General features: G+C 41.3%; 1 protein-coding gene across 1 annotated transcript in view; it reads left to right on the top strand.

Annotated features, from left to right (window-relative positions):
* The window catches only part of C8B (complement C8 beta chain), a 36,828-nt gene that overhangs the window by 12,349 nt on the left and 6,472 nt on the right, over positions 1-18,007 (top strand). The window contains exons 5-9 of the mRNA XM_006919250.1: positions 1,712-1,844; positions 4,009-4,206; positions 7,467-7,707; positions 9,970-10,098; positions 12,462-12,625. Coding sequence (XP_006919312.1) covers positions 1,712-1,844; positions 4,009-4,206; positions 7,467-7,707; positions 9,970-10,098; positions 12,462-12,625 — 865 coding nt within the window. The remainder of the gene's footprint in view (positions 1-1,711; positions 1,845-4,008; positions 4,207-7,466; positions 7,708-9,969; positions 10,099-12,461; positions 12,626-18,007) is intronic.

The raw sequence follows: 18,007 nt of genomic DNA, 5'->3' as shown, positions 1-18,007 counted from the left end.
CATGGAGAGAGCTCCTCTCGGGACCCCCTTATAAGATAGTTATTATAATTAATTCCCACTTCCTCAGTAAGGAAACCAAGGCCTGGAAAAGTTTAGACAGCTCACAGGGGTCATATGGCTGCCCCAGGAGACAGAGTGGACATTCAGAGCTGTAGGAGGTGGTAGTGGGTCAGCTCACCGACCACAGGACCTCAGATGAGGCCCTTACTGTGTGGGGCTCTAGTTTTGTTATCTATAGAGAAAAGTGAATAATACCCTTCTCTCAAGTTCTGTGAGGATTGAATAAGCTAATGTGATTGGAATAAGCTGAGAGGCCGTTTGTGTGGTGGGAAGAGTGTGGAATCTGTTCTTGAACTAGACCCTCAGATTCCGAATCCTGCCCTGCCCTCCGGCCCCTCCCCCCAGTGGCTGCTGGCAGTGAGACCTTGGGCAGATCAGTTTCCCTCTCTGTGCCTCCCTTCCTCATCTGTAAAATGGGTATAACAATAATAGCTATCTCATAAGGATATAGCCTCGTAAGGATTAAATGGGTCAATATGTGTAAATCGATTATTACAGTGCCTCCACAAAGGAAGCACCAGCATTATATTTGTTAAATAAAAGCAATAAATATACATACTATGGTATATGAACTCTGTCATGGGAAAGATAGCCTAAGTAATTCTGTTAGGAACAGAACAGAGGCCAATGGGCAGAAGCTGAGAAAAGACAGAATTCCTTTCAACAACAACAAAAAAGAACTTTTGGTACTAGTCAGAACTGGTTCACATGGAGGCCTGCCTTAGGAGACAGTGAGCAATAATGTCTGATTAGAGATAGGATTTTCATTCTTTCTTGCCAGAGCTTCAGGGACACTAAATAAGGTGTTACATTGAGTCCCCCCCTACTATGTCTGTTTCCAGTTAGGCCCTCGGTAAATGGTAATTATTTTTGTGCCTTGTGCTATGGGTTATACAGAAATTCAGAAGAAAACCGCCATCTTCAAGGAGCACGCAATCTAGTACAGGCAACAGATACATAAATAATAACAAGCAGTGTTCTAAGCAACTAACAAGTATGACACATGTACTCCTCATGACCCCACGAGGTAGGTATTCTTGTTCCCATTTTACAGGTAAAGAGACTGACACACAGAGAGGTTAACTGATGTGCCCAAGGTCAGGTAACTCATAAATGGCAGAACAGGGATTTGAAACCCAGACAGCTGGCTCCAGAGTCCATGTCTTACCTATTATGCTAGACCATCCTTTAAGGCAACCATAATAGCACAGAACAATAAATGCATGAATGGGGCAAGCACAGGGTCTTACGAGGGTCTCTTACCCAGCTTCGTACAGCAAGTGTCAGTGAAGGCTTCCCACAACAGACAATGGCAGAGTTCAATCTTGAAAAACAAGTAAGAGAGAAAACATTGAATGGCTGGTAGGGCATTCTAAGCATAGGGAACAGCCTTTACACATAAGAGAAGGAGCAAAGCAGATTGGAGGAAGAGCAGGCCTATCCAAATGGCTGGGGACTAGGGTATATGGTAATGGTTGGGAGTAGCCAGAGATGAAGCTGGAAAGCTGGTTTCAACCAGATACCAAGGGCCTTGAGTGTTATGCCAAGGAATTCTGTAGGCCCCACTACCATTCAGTTAGGTCTACTAGTTGAAATTACACAACCCGCTGCTTACCCATACCTCTGCTTCCTCCCCATGCCTTCTCTGTAGGATTAATTTATTCACAAACAGTTTGGAAGGCCCGGTTCTCGATCACAGGTATTACGGCGGTGGATGCTCTCCCCATTACATACTGAACACGAAGTTTAGGAAGCCATACAACGTGGAGAGCTACACCCCACAGGTAGGTGACAGCCAGGGAGCCGCTTCAGGGCAATGGAAGAAGTACTCACTGAGGAGCCAGTTGGCAGGGATTTGAGGCCTGGCCTGCAGCCTTTTAGCTGGGTGAGCTTGGGGGCATCACTTTTCTCTTTGAGCTTCAAATTTTCATGTGTAAAATGGGTGATTCCTTCCTCAAGACATAGTGATGAGGCTGACATGGTATATGTAGCAACAGCAGTAGTTGTAGTAGCAGAAATTATACTAACAATAATATCAAAAGCTACCATGAAGACAGAAGTGTAGCTTAGAATTTGGAGGCTCACAGACATGGTGGCTCTTGTAACTTACCATCTGTGTAATCCTAACTGCTCTGAGCATCCATTTTCCTGTCATTAAATTGGGAGTTATAAAGGTTCTAGCCTTCAGGGAGAGAACTAGTGAGATAATGTGTATAAATGTTTACTACACCCAGTACCTGGTTGAATGGTGTGTCCTGGGGAAGGGTTACCCCTCGTTGTTAACAAGTCCTTGCCTATAAGAACTGGGCATTGTTCTAAGCATTTGAAGTTCTAAAATGGTCTACCAATGTAAGCCCGTTATGGTTAATGTACAACCTTAAAAGAGATCTCACAGAGAGCAGGATTCAGAATAAATCATGTTACTGCAGGACACACACATTTAAGATCTGAGGGAAGACGCTGGAGATTCGTGGCCTGGCTCTACCACAGGTCCCAGTTTTACTTTAGGCTAAGTTCCTTTTCCATGCTGGGCCTTGGTTTCCTTGTCTATAAAATGAAGGGGCCAGACTAGATAACCTTGATGATAGTTTCCACTTCTAAAATTGTGCAATCTGAGAGGTTAGGCTACTACCCCCTCCTCCTTCCTTCCTACTTCCCTCTTCCCACACGTACTCATTGCATCCCTGCCCCCCTCTCCCCTCCCCCCCAAAAAAAGAAAGAAAAGAAAAAAGAAAATGAGCCTAAGGAAAAACATACCCTCCCCCATGGTGTCAGTGCCGTCCCCACAGCCTCTACTTACAAAGGAGGATCTTAGAACAGCCATTTATCATCAAGGTTAAAAATAGCTCCTAACCCAGGCAGGATATAGCTCTTAATGGGTCTTCTCTTCATAGCCAGCACATTTTATTGTGTGCTGGACCAGGCACTGTACAGCGTTTTACCTGTATAAACTCAACCCTCGGAACAAGCCCAATGGAAGTAACAATTATCATCTCCATTTTACACATGAAGAAACTGAGGCATAGAGAGGTTAAGTAAAACGTCCAAGGTTACCCAACTAGAAAATGGCAGTGATGCATCCCCGTCAGGCGGCCTTCCTCCAGGCCATACTCGGGGCACATCTGCTTTCCTTTCCTGGCAGCTAAGGTGTTATGGGAACTATAAGCCTCCAGAAGCTGATGGGATGGGGGTGGAGACAGTTTGAGACTGGTCACTCCAGGGCCGCCAAGGCAGGACCCTTGACAGTTCCACTGTGCACAGGACGATAAACACTGATTTTCAAGTAAATAGCTCTTCTGAGTCTTCACAAAGACACTTTCCTGCCGCTGTCACTTCATCCCCGCCATACTGCCTTTGGACCAGATCCTCATCACCTGTCACCTGCACTTCTCTTACAGCCTTTTCATTGGCCTGTCTCTCTGACCCCAAATTCGTCTCCACCAATCCAACTACTATGTTGCCCTGTAATGAGCTTCCTGAGGTTCAGCTATTTTTTCTGTTGACTCATCTTTGGATTAAGTCCAATTTCAGAACAAGTAGTTGATTCCTGCACATTTTCTCTCACAACACCTCTCTCTTCCCCTCACTCTTGCATCTTCTGATACAACCACACTAGAACCTCTTGCAGTTTCTGACTCTATCCTGTGCTTTCCCACCTCCATGTCTTTGCCTAAGCCAAGCCCACAGCCCAAAATGTTCTCCTTCCTTTCTGCCAGTTGAAATCCAAATCAAGCACTCACTTCTGAATATCACCCCACAGAACTGAACACATCTGTCTTTCCTACTAGATCAAGAGTTCTGGGAATGGGGACACAGTTGGCTGCGAGTTTTCTGTATCCAGAGCAACTAGTCCAGTGCCTGACACATAGTAAGAGTACTATGGATATTTGTTGATATTTGTATTGAACTCTACTGAACTAAGAAACATTTTCTTTTTTCTTCCTTTAGACCCAAAGCAAATATGAATTTGCACTGACAGAATATGAATCATACTCAGATTTTGAATATAATGTCACAAAGGCAGAAAGGAGCAAGTTTAGTTTCAGCTTTGGTTTTAAAATACCTGGAATATTTGAAGTTGGCATTAACACGGCAAGTGATAATGGCAAACGTTTTGTTAGCAGAACCAAACGATTCTCTCATACTGTAAGTACCCTTTTGGTTCTCTTCAATTTCTATGTATTTATTTGAATCTTTATGTTCACCGATGTGTCTGTATTTCACATAACTACTAGCCCTAGAAACCAATTATATTTCTATTATCTTGAAAATCTTTTCACACTCATACAAAATAGCATGGTCTTACTTTTAAGAAAGGCCAAGCGGTGGTGGCCTTCTCTAATTATTTACTCTCATTTTCTAATTAGCTTTTTCCCTTAGTTTTCATTAATTTAAGACTGTATCTTTGCTAAACCAAATCATCCCTGGAGATTTAGTAAACCTAGCAAGTTGACTACCATCTTAAACATTCAGCTGACATTCTCCTCTGGAATGTCATCCAAGACCCCGTCTCTGACTTCTTGAGGGCATTTGGTGGAATGGACCTCACCATCACACACTTTTTCCTGCTTTCTTCCTGCTTCTTACAGTTAGTTCCACTTCTTGGGTTCTGATATCTAGACCTGTTCTTTATTTGTTCATGGCATCTTCCCTTCTTACTCTACAGGCAGCCTGGGTGACCTCTTCCACTTCCTTCTCTCCTCTAAGAGAACAAGCCATGAGCCTTCATCACTGCTTCTAACTTTCCTGTCAAGCTCTGACCCACACCACCCAGTCTTCTGGGCATCATGACCTGGTTGCCTTGCTGTCATTCCAAAGCAAGTTCTTCCTCCTAAATTTTCTGTGTGAAATAGCATTCTTTTTCTTCTACTTTTTTCAGGCTAAGAATTTCAGAATCACATTTGGCTCTTTTCACTTCCACATTTGTTGGCCACCAAGTCCTCTTCAGTATTTTTAAATCTAACTTTGATTATACCCTAACTAGCCCAGGCCCTTTCATCTCTTACTCTGCCCTCCTAAGGAGTCTCTTGTCTTCCAATGTGTCCCTTCAAATTGATATACTGCCAGGAAACTGTTTCTCTGATGCTAATCTAATTATATCATCTGCTCCCTATTGCCCACAAGGTGAAGGTCCAACCTGTAACTTATTGGAAGTGGAGTAGTTAGAGTGGGAGTAACGGGATGTGATGTTGGAGAACAAGTAACAGGCACATTTGAGGAACCTTGAATTCCAGAGTGAGGAAGGTGCCTTTTCTTCTCTGAGAGTTTTCTACATGAGCGTGACATGATAGAAAATTAATCTGAGAAGTACATGGAGGAGTCCAAGACTAAAAGTTGACAGAGGTTTATATGAGAAAAAAAGAAATGGTAAGCAGCTCAGAAAGGTCTGTGCCGCTAAAATACCAACCAGCGGAAAATGAGTAGTAAACATTAATTAGGCTGTAATAGCCTTTGCTTATTTTTCTTCTTCTAGGCTGTGAGATCTTCAGTGGTAGAAACTTTGTTTTTGTTTTTGTTTTTGATTTTTTAGGTTTAGAATGGCATTTTGTATGCACTCAAGACCAAAATACCATGATGAATGGTTAGGACTGATTAACAGGAACTTACCTTGTTAGGAGAGAAAACGAAGATACCATCCATTTACTCCCTCCCTTTCTTCTTCTATTTCTCTCCTTCTCTCTTTCTCTCCCTTCCTCCCTCCCTTCCCACTTCTCTGATTCAAATAGCCACTTGTCGAGTGCTTATTTTGTGCTAGGCACTAGAGACTTGGGACCTAAAGACAAATATAACATAATTCTTGCCTTTAATTCTTAGCAGGAGAGGTAAACATGGATGCAGATAACTTATTATTAATTTTTTAATATCAGTTATGATATGGCATGATATATGCTATAAAGGAAACATAAGTAATATGCAATGCAATCCTGGAAGATAGAGTATGTGTCTAGGAAATTCAGAGGTGGTATCAAATAGGTGACAACAGCTAAATAGGACTTAAATATAAGTAGGTGTGTGTCTGGCAAAAAGGGAGGGAAGGGCATTTCAGGCAGAAGGAACATGTAAAAATTGTACTATGAAAGAGAATGGAGGATTTGGAGAACAGTGAGAAGTTGGATGATGCCTGATGTATGGTGTAGGTGGTGGAAAATAGTAAGGTATGGGGAGAAACACTTGCAGGTTGTATAAGTTGAAGCCAGACAGGCTATTGGGGGACAGATTGTGAAGCTCTTATACTCAAAGCAAGGGAATTGATTTTATTCGGGAGGCAATAAAGAGCCAATATAGGGTTTTGTTTTAAGTCCAGAGGGGCATTATACTAATACTATCAGAATTTAAGGATGTCAGTTTTGATTGGAGCATTGAAGACAGGCTAGAACAAGAGAAATCAGTGGGGAATATAATAACCCAAGCAAGAGATGAAGCCTAAAATATTTAGAAAAATCATGAACAGAGCACCTAGTGACTGCTTAGGTTGTAAGGGTCAGAAAGAAGGAAGAGAGTCATGAGTCACTGCGGCAAGACTAAGATGGGGTGAGACAAAGGCAGGGACCAGCAAGGGAGTCTGGGTGGTTGGCGCTACCGGAGGCGGCATGACTGATGAGCTCATAGGTCAAACTGGCTGAAAGTTTTAGGATTGGGACAGACTATATCTCATGGATATTTTCAACCTTTTCACCTTTTCTTCTGCCTCCACAGCAGTATAGGAACCTCTCACCTCACCTTACATTAATACTTCCTGGATGTTTATACATCATCTGCCATCATCTTTCAGTCGATCCCATACATCAGGAGTCAAACTTTTTCTGTAATAAGAGTAAATATTTTAGACTTTGTGGAGCCAAATGGGCCCTGTTGCTACTACTCAACTCTGCCATTGTAGTGTGACAGCTGTTGTGGACATAAACAAATGGGCCTGTGTTCCAATAAAACATTATAAAACCAGGCCCCGATTTGGTGCGCAGGCTGTAGTGTATAGTCTCTCACCATATACTACAATGTCTAGCCTTCCTAAAGCTCTGCTTTTACTCTTTCTTGAGTGGCTTTTCTTCAAAAAACACAAAATTGCCTTTGCAGGTCATCGAACCCCGATTCCCATCAGAGTGGCCTCATGTGCCCATGCTGCTCCCTGCCATGTCTATTTTCTGGTTACTTCCGCTTCTTACTCCTTATTTGCTATGGTAAGGAAGTGAGCAAAGAACTAGTTCTTCCAAACTGAAAAGGACATCAGAATATTTATGAGAATTGAGAGCTTGTCAGAGAGGCCCTCTTCCCTCAAGTATCCTAAAGGAATCCTAAGAGTGATGACCCCAGGCCAAGAATATAGGATGGTATTTGTAAAGTTCATCTTCCCGTTCCAGATTCCTAACTTTAAAGGTCTGGTTTTCCCATGTTGGTATTTCATTTAGAGAAGCAAATTTCTGCACGCGCGCTCTGACCTTGAAGTAGCACATTACAAGCTGAAACCGCGAAGCCTCATGCTCCATTACGAATTCCTGCAACGAGTCAAGCAACTGCCCCTGGAGTACGGCTACGGGGAGTACAGAGATCTCTTCCGTGATTTCGGGACCCACTACATCACAGAGGCCGTGCTTGGGGGCATTTATGAATACACACTCATTATAAACCAAGAGGCCATGGAGAAAGGAGGTACACGGCCCAAGGGACCATGGCTTTCCTGACTGGGCACAGCTTGAGCTATGTGTGTTGATGGGAAGAGGCTTCCATTAGTTGCTGGGAGAAGAGTTATAAGATGTGCTCCTAGTTTTCCTTTTCCCTCCCTGACTGTACTCTCACAGTTTCATTTGCAGATTCCTCCTCCTTTTTATTTTTTTTAAACTTGTTAATGTTGGTCCTTCACCCAGCCCTCTGTCTGCTCAGTCCTCTTTTCTACAACTACTCTCTCTAGACAAAAGCATCTAATCTCATGGCTTTAAATAAGGGGTCCCCAACCCCTGGGCCGTGGACCTGTACTGGTCTGTGGCCTGTTAGGAACCGGGCTGCACAGCAGGAGGTGAACAGTGGGCAAGCAAGTGAAACGTCATCTGTATTTGCAGCACTCCCCAGCACTAGCATCACCACCTCAACTCCACCTCTGATCATCAGGCATTAGATTTTCATAGGAGCACCAATCCCTGGTTCCAAAAAGGTTGGGGACCACTGCTTTAAATGCCTTCAATATTCGGATAACTCCCTATTTATAAATCCATCCCAGATCTTTTCTCTGCAGCCAAGAGCTTATGTCAAAATGCCTCCTTGATGTCTCCATTTGAATGTCTAATGACCATGCAACCCTAACATGCCCACCAAGAGAACTTTTGCTTTTCTTTCTCTAATGAGTTTCTTTCATAGTCATCCACATCTCAGAGTGGTTCCATCATCTGACCAGTGGCTCAAGCTAAAAACCTAGGAGTCAACCTTGATTATTTTACTTTCCTTTCAACCTGTTAACAAGTCTCATCATCTCTACCCCGAAATTATATTTTCTCTCTGTCTTTACTATTACCATCTTACCCTTGCCCCGAGACCAATACTTCTTAAAATGTGAATGTGAATTATCTGAGAATCTTATAAGAGATGGATTCTGATTCAATAAGTTCCAGGTGAGACCCGTTTCTGCAGCTCTAGCAAGCTTTGATGCTGCTGATTTATAGACCATACTTTAAGTATCAAGGCTGTAGATTATTTCCATAGCCTCCAAACTTACATTAAATTCTCATTCCTCCTCTACAATTTGTTCCTTATGCAGATATTACAGATCTTTCCAGTTATAGCCAACTATAAGTCTAAGGTGTACTTCCCCCTTCCCAGTCCAGTATTCTTTCAAACAACATGGCACTTGTCAGGTTAAGTGAGCTGCCCTAGGTCACGCAGAGCAAGGGCTTGACTATAAGTCCAGTGTTCTTGCTGGAAGACACATGGTACATAATGTAAATTTATGTTATGGTGGCCTCAGTCTTGCCAAGATCGAAGAGGATACTTTTCCCCAGACCAGTGGTTTCAGAAGTGCTCTTCATACTCCCTCAAATGGGCTCTGTGATAAGTTGGGGAAACATAAGAGACCCCATTTTTTAGAGTTTCACAAGCATAGTGCCATAAAATGACCTCTCCACCTCTTCTGATACAACTTGGATCATATTTACCATAGAAGCGCTTTTTTCTTATAAAACTTGTTAGCACAGGAATTAGAAGAGATTTTATCATAGGATTTACGTTTCAAGGAATGTGCCTTGGAGAAAACTGTTCTACACTAACGTTACTAACTCAACAGCCACAGTAGTCAAAATCACGCTCCTGTCCTCACACTGGCTTCAAAGTGCTACAGAAAGGTACTTGGAAGCCACACCTGAGATTTCAGCAAGCCCAGAGGAGGAGGATGCCTTTGGGAGAATTAGGGAGGGACAAGTGAGAAATGATCCAAAAATAAAGAAGAAATAAAGGGGATGGGCCCCTTCTCTTTGCCAGGTACGGTACCAGACACTTTATTGCATTACCTCCATTAATCAACTAACAAGCTCTTTCTGCTACATCAAAGATTAGAAAAGGTGTGTCAGGGGAAGGCAGACAGACTGCAGCAGCCTCTACTCGCTGGATCAGTCCCTAGACACTTGATAAGGAACCACATTTTTAGAAAGGGACTGAGCACTTCCCCTCTTTGGTGGGCAGCAAAAGCCCTCAGAGTCTTTGAGGAGGCTAGAAAGGGAAGCTGCTACTGATCTTCTTATGAGGTGTCTTCCCTGGTGCAGTAGCTGCTTCATTCTTATCATCAGGCTGGCCATCCATTTATTTGAATCCGAGGCCCCGTATGGCCCCATGACATCCAGGAAGGGCTAGGCCTTTGGAATTCATCACAAGGAAAGGAACAGGATGAATTACCTTTAGATCATGAGCCTGTTTTCTTGCTTCTTTCAGATTATTCTCTTAAGGATATTCATAGCTGTGCCCAAAATGGTTTTAAAATTGGTGCTGCCGTGAAAGCGGTCTACGTCAAGCTGGGTGTGTCGCTGGAGACATGCGAGGGTATTCTGAAAGAAATAAAAGGTGAGTGGCAGGGCATGTGACTTCCATGCTTATCATCTTTCCCTTTAGCACTCCTAGGACCTTGTCTTTCTTTAAGCTAAATACTGGATATTCCAAGGCATTCTAAATGAAATAATAATAATTAATTCATTAAAAATTTACCTAGCCCCTACTATGTGCTGGGCATACAAAAAATGAATACAAGGTGTGTTTCTATCCTCATGAAGTCGGCAAACAAAGAACCAATGACAAGACAGTGATAAGCACCCAGCCCAGGGCAGGCTTCCTGAGGGAGTGGTCATTTGAATTGCCACTGGAGGAGTAAAGTATCAAAGCTGTGTTTCAGGCAAGAAGAAAAATAATCTAGCAGTGGAAATTTAGTCCGGGGGCTGGGAATTGGCCTGGCTAGAGGTAGATTGCTAGGATCCAGAGCAGGTGGAGGAGGTGGAGGAGGCAGGTGAGGAGGCTAATCCTTACCTCAGAGAATAGGCGATACAAAGACTAGAAGAGCAGGCAAAGCCACAGATTATGTAGCAGAGCCCACATGGCCGAGAGACCAGATCAGAGGTACGTATTGAAGCCAGGGTGTGGAGCCAAGTGTCTTAGGAGCAGGGAACTTGAAGGCCATACAAAGGAGTCGGGAATCAATACGGCAAATGGAATAGGAAAGGGGCTGATCAGCAGGCCTCCAATCCCCAATCCTTCCTGCACCTCAAGTAGCTCTCCTTCATCTGCTCTACTCACTAAGTTTATGCAAAGAAAGAGTTTCACAGTGAAACAAAACAACAACCAAAATTAACTGCTGGTCTAGAACAAACTCTTGTATTTGTGGCTGATGTGTAGTTGTTATTGTTTATTTGTTCATTTTTGTGGGGCTGGGTTGGAAGATGCATTCTACATAGGGAGGCATGCATACAACATAGGTTCTCTTTATAGATGACTTGTAAAGTAACCACCCCCATCCAAGTTACTAGATAGAAACATTCTCGGCACCCCGAAAAGCCCTTGTCAATCACAACTCCTCTCTTCTGTATTAAACATGTTCTTCCTTTCTTTATTGTTCTACCACCCATATGTGTCACTAACCAAGATGGCTTAGTCTTGCTTGTTTTTGAACTTTATATGCATGGAATGTAATCTTTTCAGTTTTGTTCTTCTTTTTTTTCACTTAACATCATATTTTAATGTATAACTATAGTTAGTTTATTTCCATTACTGTATAGTATTTTATTATATGAATACAACACTTTGTCCATTCTACTGTTGAATTCGGGTTGTTTTCTATTTCAAGCAATTATAATCAATACTACTATGAACATTCTTACACAGTCATCTGGTTGCATGTGCAAGTGTGTCTTCAGGGACTACACTTAGGAGTGGAATTATTGGGTTGTAGAGTATGTACTTTTTCTAGACTAGATAATAACAAGCTGTTTTCTAAAATAGTTGTACTAATTTACACACCTACCAGCAGTATACAAGACCTTCTTTTTATGATGCTCAGGTTTTTATTGCAGGCTTGGAGCTGAGTAGTCACTTTACACCAGTTCTTTTGGCACTGAGCACATGGACAAATTAGAGTAGGAATGACTCACTGATATAACTGAGGGCTTTCTGGGAAACTCCATGAGAAGTCGAAATAATAACCACTTTATCGTAGACACTCCTTAGAGGGTATCTCTCACATGCAGAGTCCAGCCTTTACCAATTTCCCCACTTTTGTCATCCTACTCAAAGAAGTGATATAGCTTAGAGCTTGGGCAAGTCTAGCTGGCTAAATTCCTTCACACCTAGTGCCTAAGATTTCTTATCTGCAAATTATATAGTTCCTATTTCATAGTGAAGATTGAGTTAATTCTTGTACAACACTTAGATTAGAAACTGACACATAAGTGATCAATTATCTATCTACCAATCTACCCATTTATATATATACATATGTGTGTGTGTGTGTGTATGTGTGTGTGTACACACTGGTGGATTGATACATATATATGTATGTATATGTATATATATGTGTATGTAGGTATTTATCAATGATCTATTTACCTATTTACTTATCTATCAATCTATCTACATCTATCTATCTATTTATTCATCATCTATCATCTATCTATCATCAGATAGGCTCACTTAGTGACTGGCATTTATAGATGCTCAAAATAAATGTCCCTTCCTTGTCTGGCCCCCAACTTGCATCATATATGATTGGGTGAGCTGTCTTTTATCCCTTGCACTGTGACTCCCTTGCTGACAGTGATGTGTCTTGTCCACCCACATCTGCAAAGTGAGCTCAGTGAATATCATGATTGTTGGTTGTGTTTCCATAAATTCCAAGGTGCAAAAGTGGATTCCTTGACATGTCACTTCTCTGTCCAAATCAGACAGAAAGAAGAGAAATACCATGGTAGAGGACTTGGTGGTCCTTGTGCGAGGAGGAGCAAGTGAGTATATCACTGCCCTGGCGTACAAGGACCTGCCGACAGCAGACCTGATGCAGGAGTGGGGAGACGCAGTGCAGTACAACCCGGACATCATCAAAATTAAGGTACAGCTGGGCAGCTGCTCTACCCATTCTTCCCTCTATTCCGAAAACAGCTATGAGAAAGTACTGTGAGCCACGGTATGGGATGCAGAGCTCAATAAGACCCGAGCCCTAATCTTGAGGCACATATATTATAGTGGAACATGTATCTGGAGTGAACTGATTATAATACACTGCTTAGCACCAGCTAGAGAGCCCGATCCCTTTCACTTGGGCCCCCAGGTTGCTAAAGAAACTTAACCATCAGCCTCTAATTCTAGCCTTCTTAAATTAATATTGTTTCCATTTCATGAGGGAATTACTCATTCAGTTATTTGTTCATTTAAACATTCAGGCAACCAATAAATAGTTGCTAAGTTCCTACGATAAAAGCTGAGACACTAGAGGAAAACAGAGGAAAGTACAAAGATGAAAAATACAGTCTATGCTGAACAGTAAGATACTTACAAGCATATCTGTCTTATAGGACAGAATAACACATCATGCTAATCACTAACATCTTTTGGGCACCTGCTACATTCATGACAGTCTGCCAGAGGCTTTAACAGTGTTATTTCATTTAACTTTACTAGTCTGCAAATTAAGTATGCTTATCTCCATTTCGTGGCTGATAAAAATCAAGTTCACAGAGATTACACCCATCTGTGGCTGCTCAAGAGGCTCTATTAAGTCCAGACATCAGACTTGCACCTCTTCCCTCCCCTCCAGACTTTCCTGTGGGTTTGATGAATAATAAAAAAAAATAATGATCCCAACCACCTGTCACCCAAACAAGAGCAGCTTTGCGAACTTAAACTAAGAAGACGTTTGCTAGAACAGGACTGTCACACACATCAGCAGTGGTAGGTCCTTGCCTATGGGGCCTTCAGCATGGTGTCCATGTCATATCCTACACCTTCCCTTTCTTGCTGTCATCTGTACAGTCATTGATGGTCTAGTGTCCACCCCCTGGAGATTTGCTCTTGCAGACAAAGAGGGGAGTTGAGGGGCTGGAGCTCTTATGGGGGCTCTGCAGTTCTCAGCCTTGACAATTTCTCTCATGGTCGTTATTGTATGTCAAATGCATAATTTCTGCAGAACAAGAAGGCTGCTATTCAAATCCTCTCCTCTGCCACTTATTCAGTAATGATATTTAGGTGAACATCGGGAAGGTTAAGTCAGACACAGGTTCATGAAGCTCCAGAGAAATCTGGGATTGGCTGATGGCAAGATGATCTTGATTGGTATCACAAATGGGCATGGGGGAAAACAGAGTTCAGGAGAAAATAGATCCCTGGTATTTAGTTTTTATTTATCTCTTACCTGAATAATGGATTGCCCTGACTACCTGTCTAAATAGGTTGGATGTGCCAGCCTGGGCTTTGGGAGTATTAAGTGCCAAGCATATGATGTGATATTGGATGTGGGGGGTGGGGAGCGGTGCACTAAGCATCTGAAACAGGCCTGCAAACAATCACGGACTTGTAGCACTTTACCAAAGGCACAGACACTTCCCACTACATATGGGGAGAATGGAAAGTCATACCCACTATCGGCATAGGGCCATGAAGAGCTGTGTGGGCCAAAAGCGGGGAAGAGATTAGAGAATCAGAGATGTTTTCAGGAGCTGTGGGGGCAGGATTGTTGAAGGTTTTTACACACTTCCTCTGTGCATTCCTAATCCGAGTTGGAAATATACATTCTGGGTGTCCCACTCCTTCATGCAGTTTCTGGTAAGAGAACGTTGCAGATGGCTTCACATTATCTCAGACTAATTCTTCTCTGCAGAGTCAGCTTGCCAGGTAGCTGGAGTAGCAATGGCTTTCCAGGACAGCAGGGCCCACTCGATTAGCAATTCCTAGACACAAGTGTTGGCCAAGCCTCGCATATAAGCCAGTGTTAAAGATCAAGATATGAAACCTGTTTCCTGTAGGAGGCAGTTGGGCAGGGAAGAAAACCACAGAAGAGCCCATTCACAGTGTTCGCTGGTAAACTTTAGACACCAAGCAATGGCTCTTTGTTCAAAGGAGAGTTAAGAGACAGCAATAGGCATAAAAAGAGAATTCTGAACCCAGAGATTGACATGACATTCAAGATGCAGAAGACAAGAATACATCTAAAATATAGAAAAATAGAAGTAAATTTTAGGATGCATTTGTTTTCTGATTATAATAAAATTTAAGAAAATGAGGAATTTATGAAATAAAAAATAGCTGAGATGTTTGGACACTAATCAGATGAAAAGGGAAGTGGCTGAATATAGGAATCCAAAAACACAATAGCAGAATTAAAACCCACATTGGAAACTATAAAGAACAGAATTGACACTGCAGAAAATTGAGTCAGTGATGTGGAAGGTGCTATAAGAATGTTCTTACAATGTAGAAGCAAAAGACAACGAGATTAAAACAATGACATAAAAGAAACATGATGGACAGAGAGTACGGAAATAGAAATCTAAAACTCGGGGATTTCTTCCTGAGAAAGAGACAACATTAAATGTGAAGACGCATTAATCAAACACATAATGAGAGAAACTTCCCTGAGCTGATGGTGCAAAATGAGCAGCTCATTGAAAAGTAGGCAAAAATACTGAAAACAAGACTATACTGAAACACATGCTTTATATTTTTTATTTTAAGGACAAATATATCCTATAAAAATAAAAGTCAGACTGGTCTTAGAATTCTTTGCAATGCTAAATGCCTGTAGATAATGGAATGACAACCATGAAGAGAGGTCTGGAAGGAAAAAGCTTGTGGCCCAGGGAAAAGGTCCTTAATGGATGAAAAATCCCAAAGACATTTTGAGATATTAAAGGAATCATATAAAGGGTGACCAGATTTCACAAATGCAAATAGAGGACATCAGTTAAATTTGAAGTTCAGACAAAGGCGGAATAATTTTTTAGTATAAGCATTTCCCCAATATTTCATGGGGCACACTTATACTACAAATTGTATGTTTTTAAATCTAGATTCCAATTTTAAATGAACATTCTGTATTCAACTGGCAATCCTAGACACATAGCCTGTCATCCACATACATTTCTATTGTTGTCAGGGTAGCTAGGTTGTGGTCTGGCATCCAGGCTGTTGGAGAAACCATTGTATGGAGCTTGGCCGTTGCCCAGGCTAGAAGGAAAAAAGATAGTAGTGAGTGGTGCCCACGTAGAGATCAGAAGAGCCTAGGTTATGCTGCAGTGAAGCAGCCCCCAAATCGCAGTGTCTTAGTGCAACAAAAGTTGTTTCCTTAATCACACTCATGTTCAAAGTATATTAGCAAGGGGGCTTTTCTCGACGCCACTCAGGTATCTAGGTGATAGGAGGCTTTATCTTGTCACATGCTCCCAAGATTGCCATAGAAAAGGTAAGGGAATGGGAAAAGTCACCTCGCTCTGCTCCAAAAACATCAATCTAGAAGGGACACTCCCTCCGCTCACCTTTCACTGCTCAAAACAAGTCAAATTGCAAATCCGTTCTTAAGGATGGCAAGGAATCGCAGCCCTGCCACGTGCCCAGAAAGAAAAGAAGCTGATGTATTTGGTAAACTGTGATAATGACCTTCACATTTTTCTAAAACAACTTAGTCAAAGATTCTCTAAAAACAAATTCATCTGACCACGAGAAGATTTAATACAGATGTCGTGGTGGCCTTGCCTGGTGAGATAATGTTGGACTTGGACTACTGAATTTCACCCCTGAAAATAAATTCTGAATTTCAAATAAGGAAACAATGAATGTAATTATGTGGCAGGTTACACACCAACAAAATAATTTTGCCACAAATGAAATTTTTAATGTGTATGGAATGATGCAGTTTATAAGAAAAACACATCTTAAAGAAATAGACAACTCTCAGAAAAACTCAGATGATGAATAAATATGCAAAAATTTAAACCTCTCTAGGAATAAAAAATAAAAATTAAAGTAACAATGCAATATTATTTTTACCTGTCAAATTGATAATGATTAAAAATCTATAATACTCAATGTCATCGAGAACATTGAGATGGGAATATAAATTTCGGTACAACCCTTTAGGAAAAGAATTTAACCATATACATCTAAAACATTAAAAATCCAGTAACCTCAAATATAGAATTGACTAAAGAAATAATTTTAAAAGTAGATAAAGATATATATACACATATACACACACACACATATATATATACACACATACATGTCTTATTTTGTTATTTGTAGTAGCAAAAGAGAAAAGAAAAAAGAGAAACAACCTAAAAATTCACTAATAATAATAGAGGAAGAGTTGAGTACATTGCAGTTGACCCATACAACAGGATGCTATGCAGCCATTAAAAAAAAAAAAAATCAGTTTATCAAGGGATAGTGAATAGCATGGGAAAACGCTCATAGTATGATGTTAAGTGAAAAAAGTGGAATGTAAAACTACAGTCTTATGCCACCATTTGGTGTAAATATGTGTCCATCTGCCTATCCAAAAAAAATGTACTGAAGGAAAATAGACCACAATGATAACAGTTCAGATCTTTTTCTGCTACTTACCGACTGTGACTCTGGTCAGTGTTAACTTTTCTGTGCCTCAGCCTTTTCATCTGTAAAGTGGGAATGCAGAAGACTACCTGACTCATAAGATTGTCGTGAAGATTAAGATAGAAAATGTATGTATTTAGTTCAGCACCTAATAAATGCTAGTTTTGGCAATAATTATTTGTTATTATTAATAATGGTGGTCACCGGGGTCCATCATAGAGAACTGCATGGAGCACCTGTCATCTCTTTGTAGCAAATTATGATAAATAAAATTCCCATAAGGGCAGGTGAGCTAAGGACCCAGTGATCAGTCAGAACTGTGTATTTGAGGGAGAGATGAGAAGAAAGATGGAAGGAGGAAAGGAGAAAAATATAGAGAGGGAAGAAAAGAGGAGAAAAGAGAAAGAGACAGAATAAGAGGACCCCCAAACCAAAGAATGGACAGATTCGCCATAATAACTTAATTTTAAAAAGGGAGCTATGAAGTTCAAAGGAGCTGCTGCTCAGAACTCCACCAAACTCTACAAAATTTGGAGAACCTTGGGATAGAGGTTGGAAATGGAAATAGTCAAGCCATTTTTGTTAATGATCATCTAGAACTAGTAGGAAAAACAAGGCTTTGGGTTAGAATCCTAACAATGTTATTTTATGAGTTCTTTGACTTTATTCAAGTTATTTAACCTCACCTGAAAACTGGATGAATAATTGCTACCTTGTGATGATGAAGTGAGATCATGTTTATAAACCGCCATCACAGCTCCTGGAACACAGTATATGTGGAAGGTTTATTCCAGTTCTGCTTCTGTCTTACTCTCTTTCCGGGAGCAAATTTTAGTGCTGGAAGGAAAATCTCTGGGTGGTTAAAGGCAGCTTTTCAAGGCTCCGTAGG

This window comes from Pteropus alecto, unplaced genomic scaffold (assembly GCF_000325575.1).
Source record: "Pteropus alecto unplaced genomic scaffold, ASM32557v1 scaffold25, whole genome shotgun sequence".
Classification (NCBI taxonomy): domain Eukaryota; kingdom Metazoa; phylum Chordata; class Mammalia; order Chiroptera; family Pteropodidae; genus Pteropus; species Pteropus alecto.
This window is presented reverse-complemented; position numbering and strand designations above follow the sequence as displayed.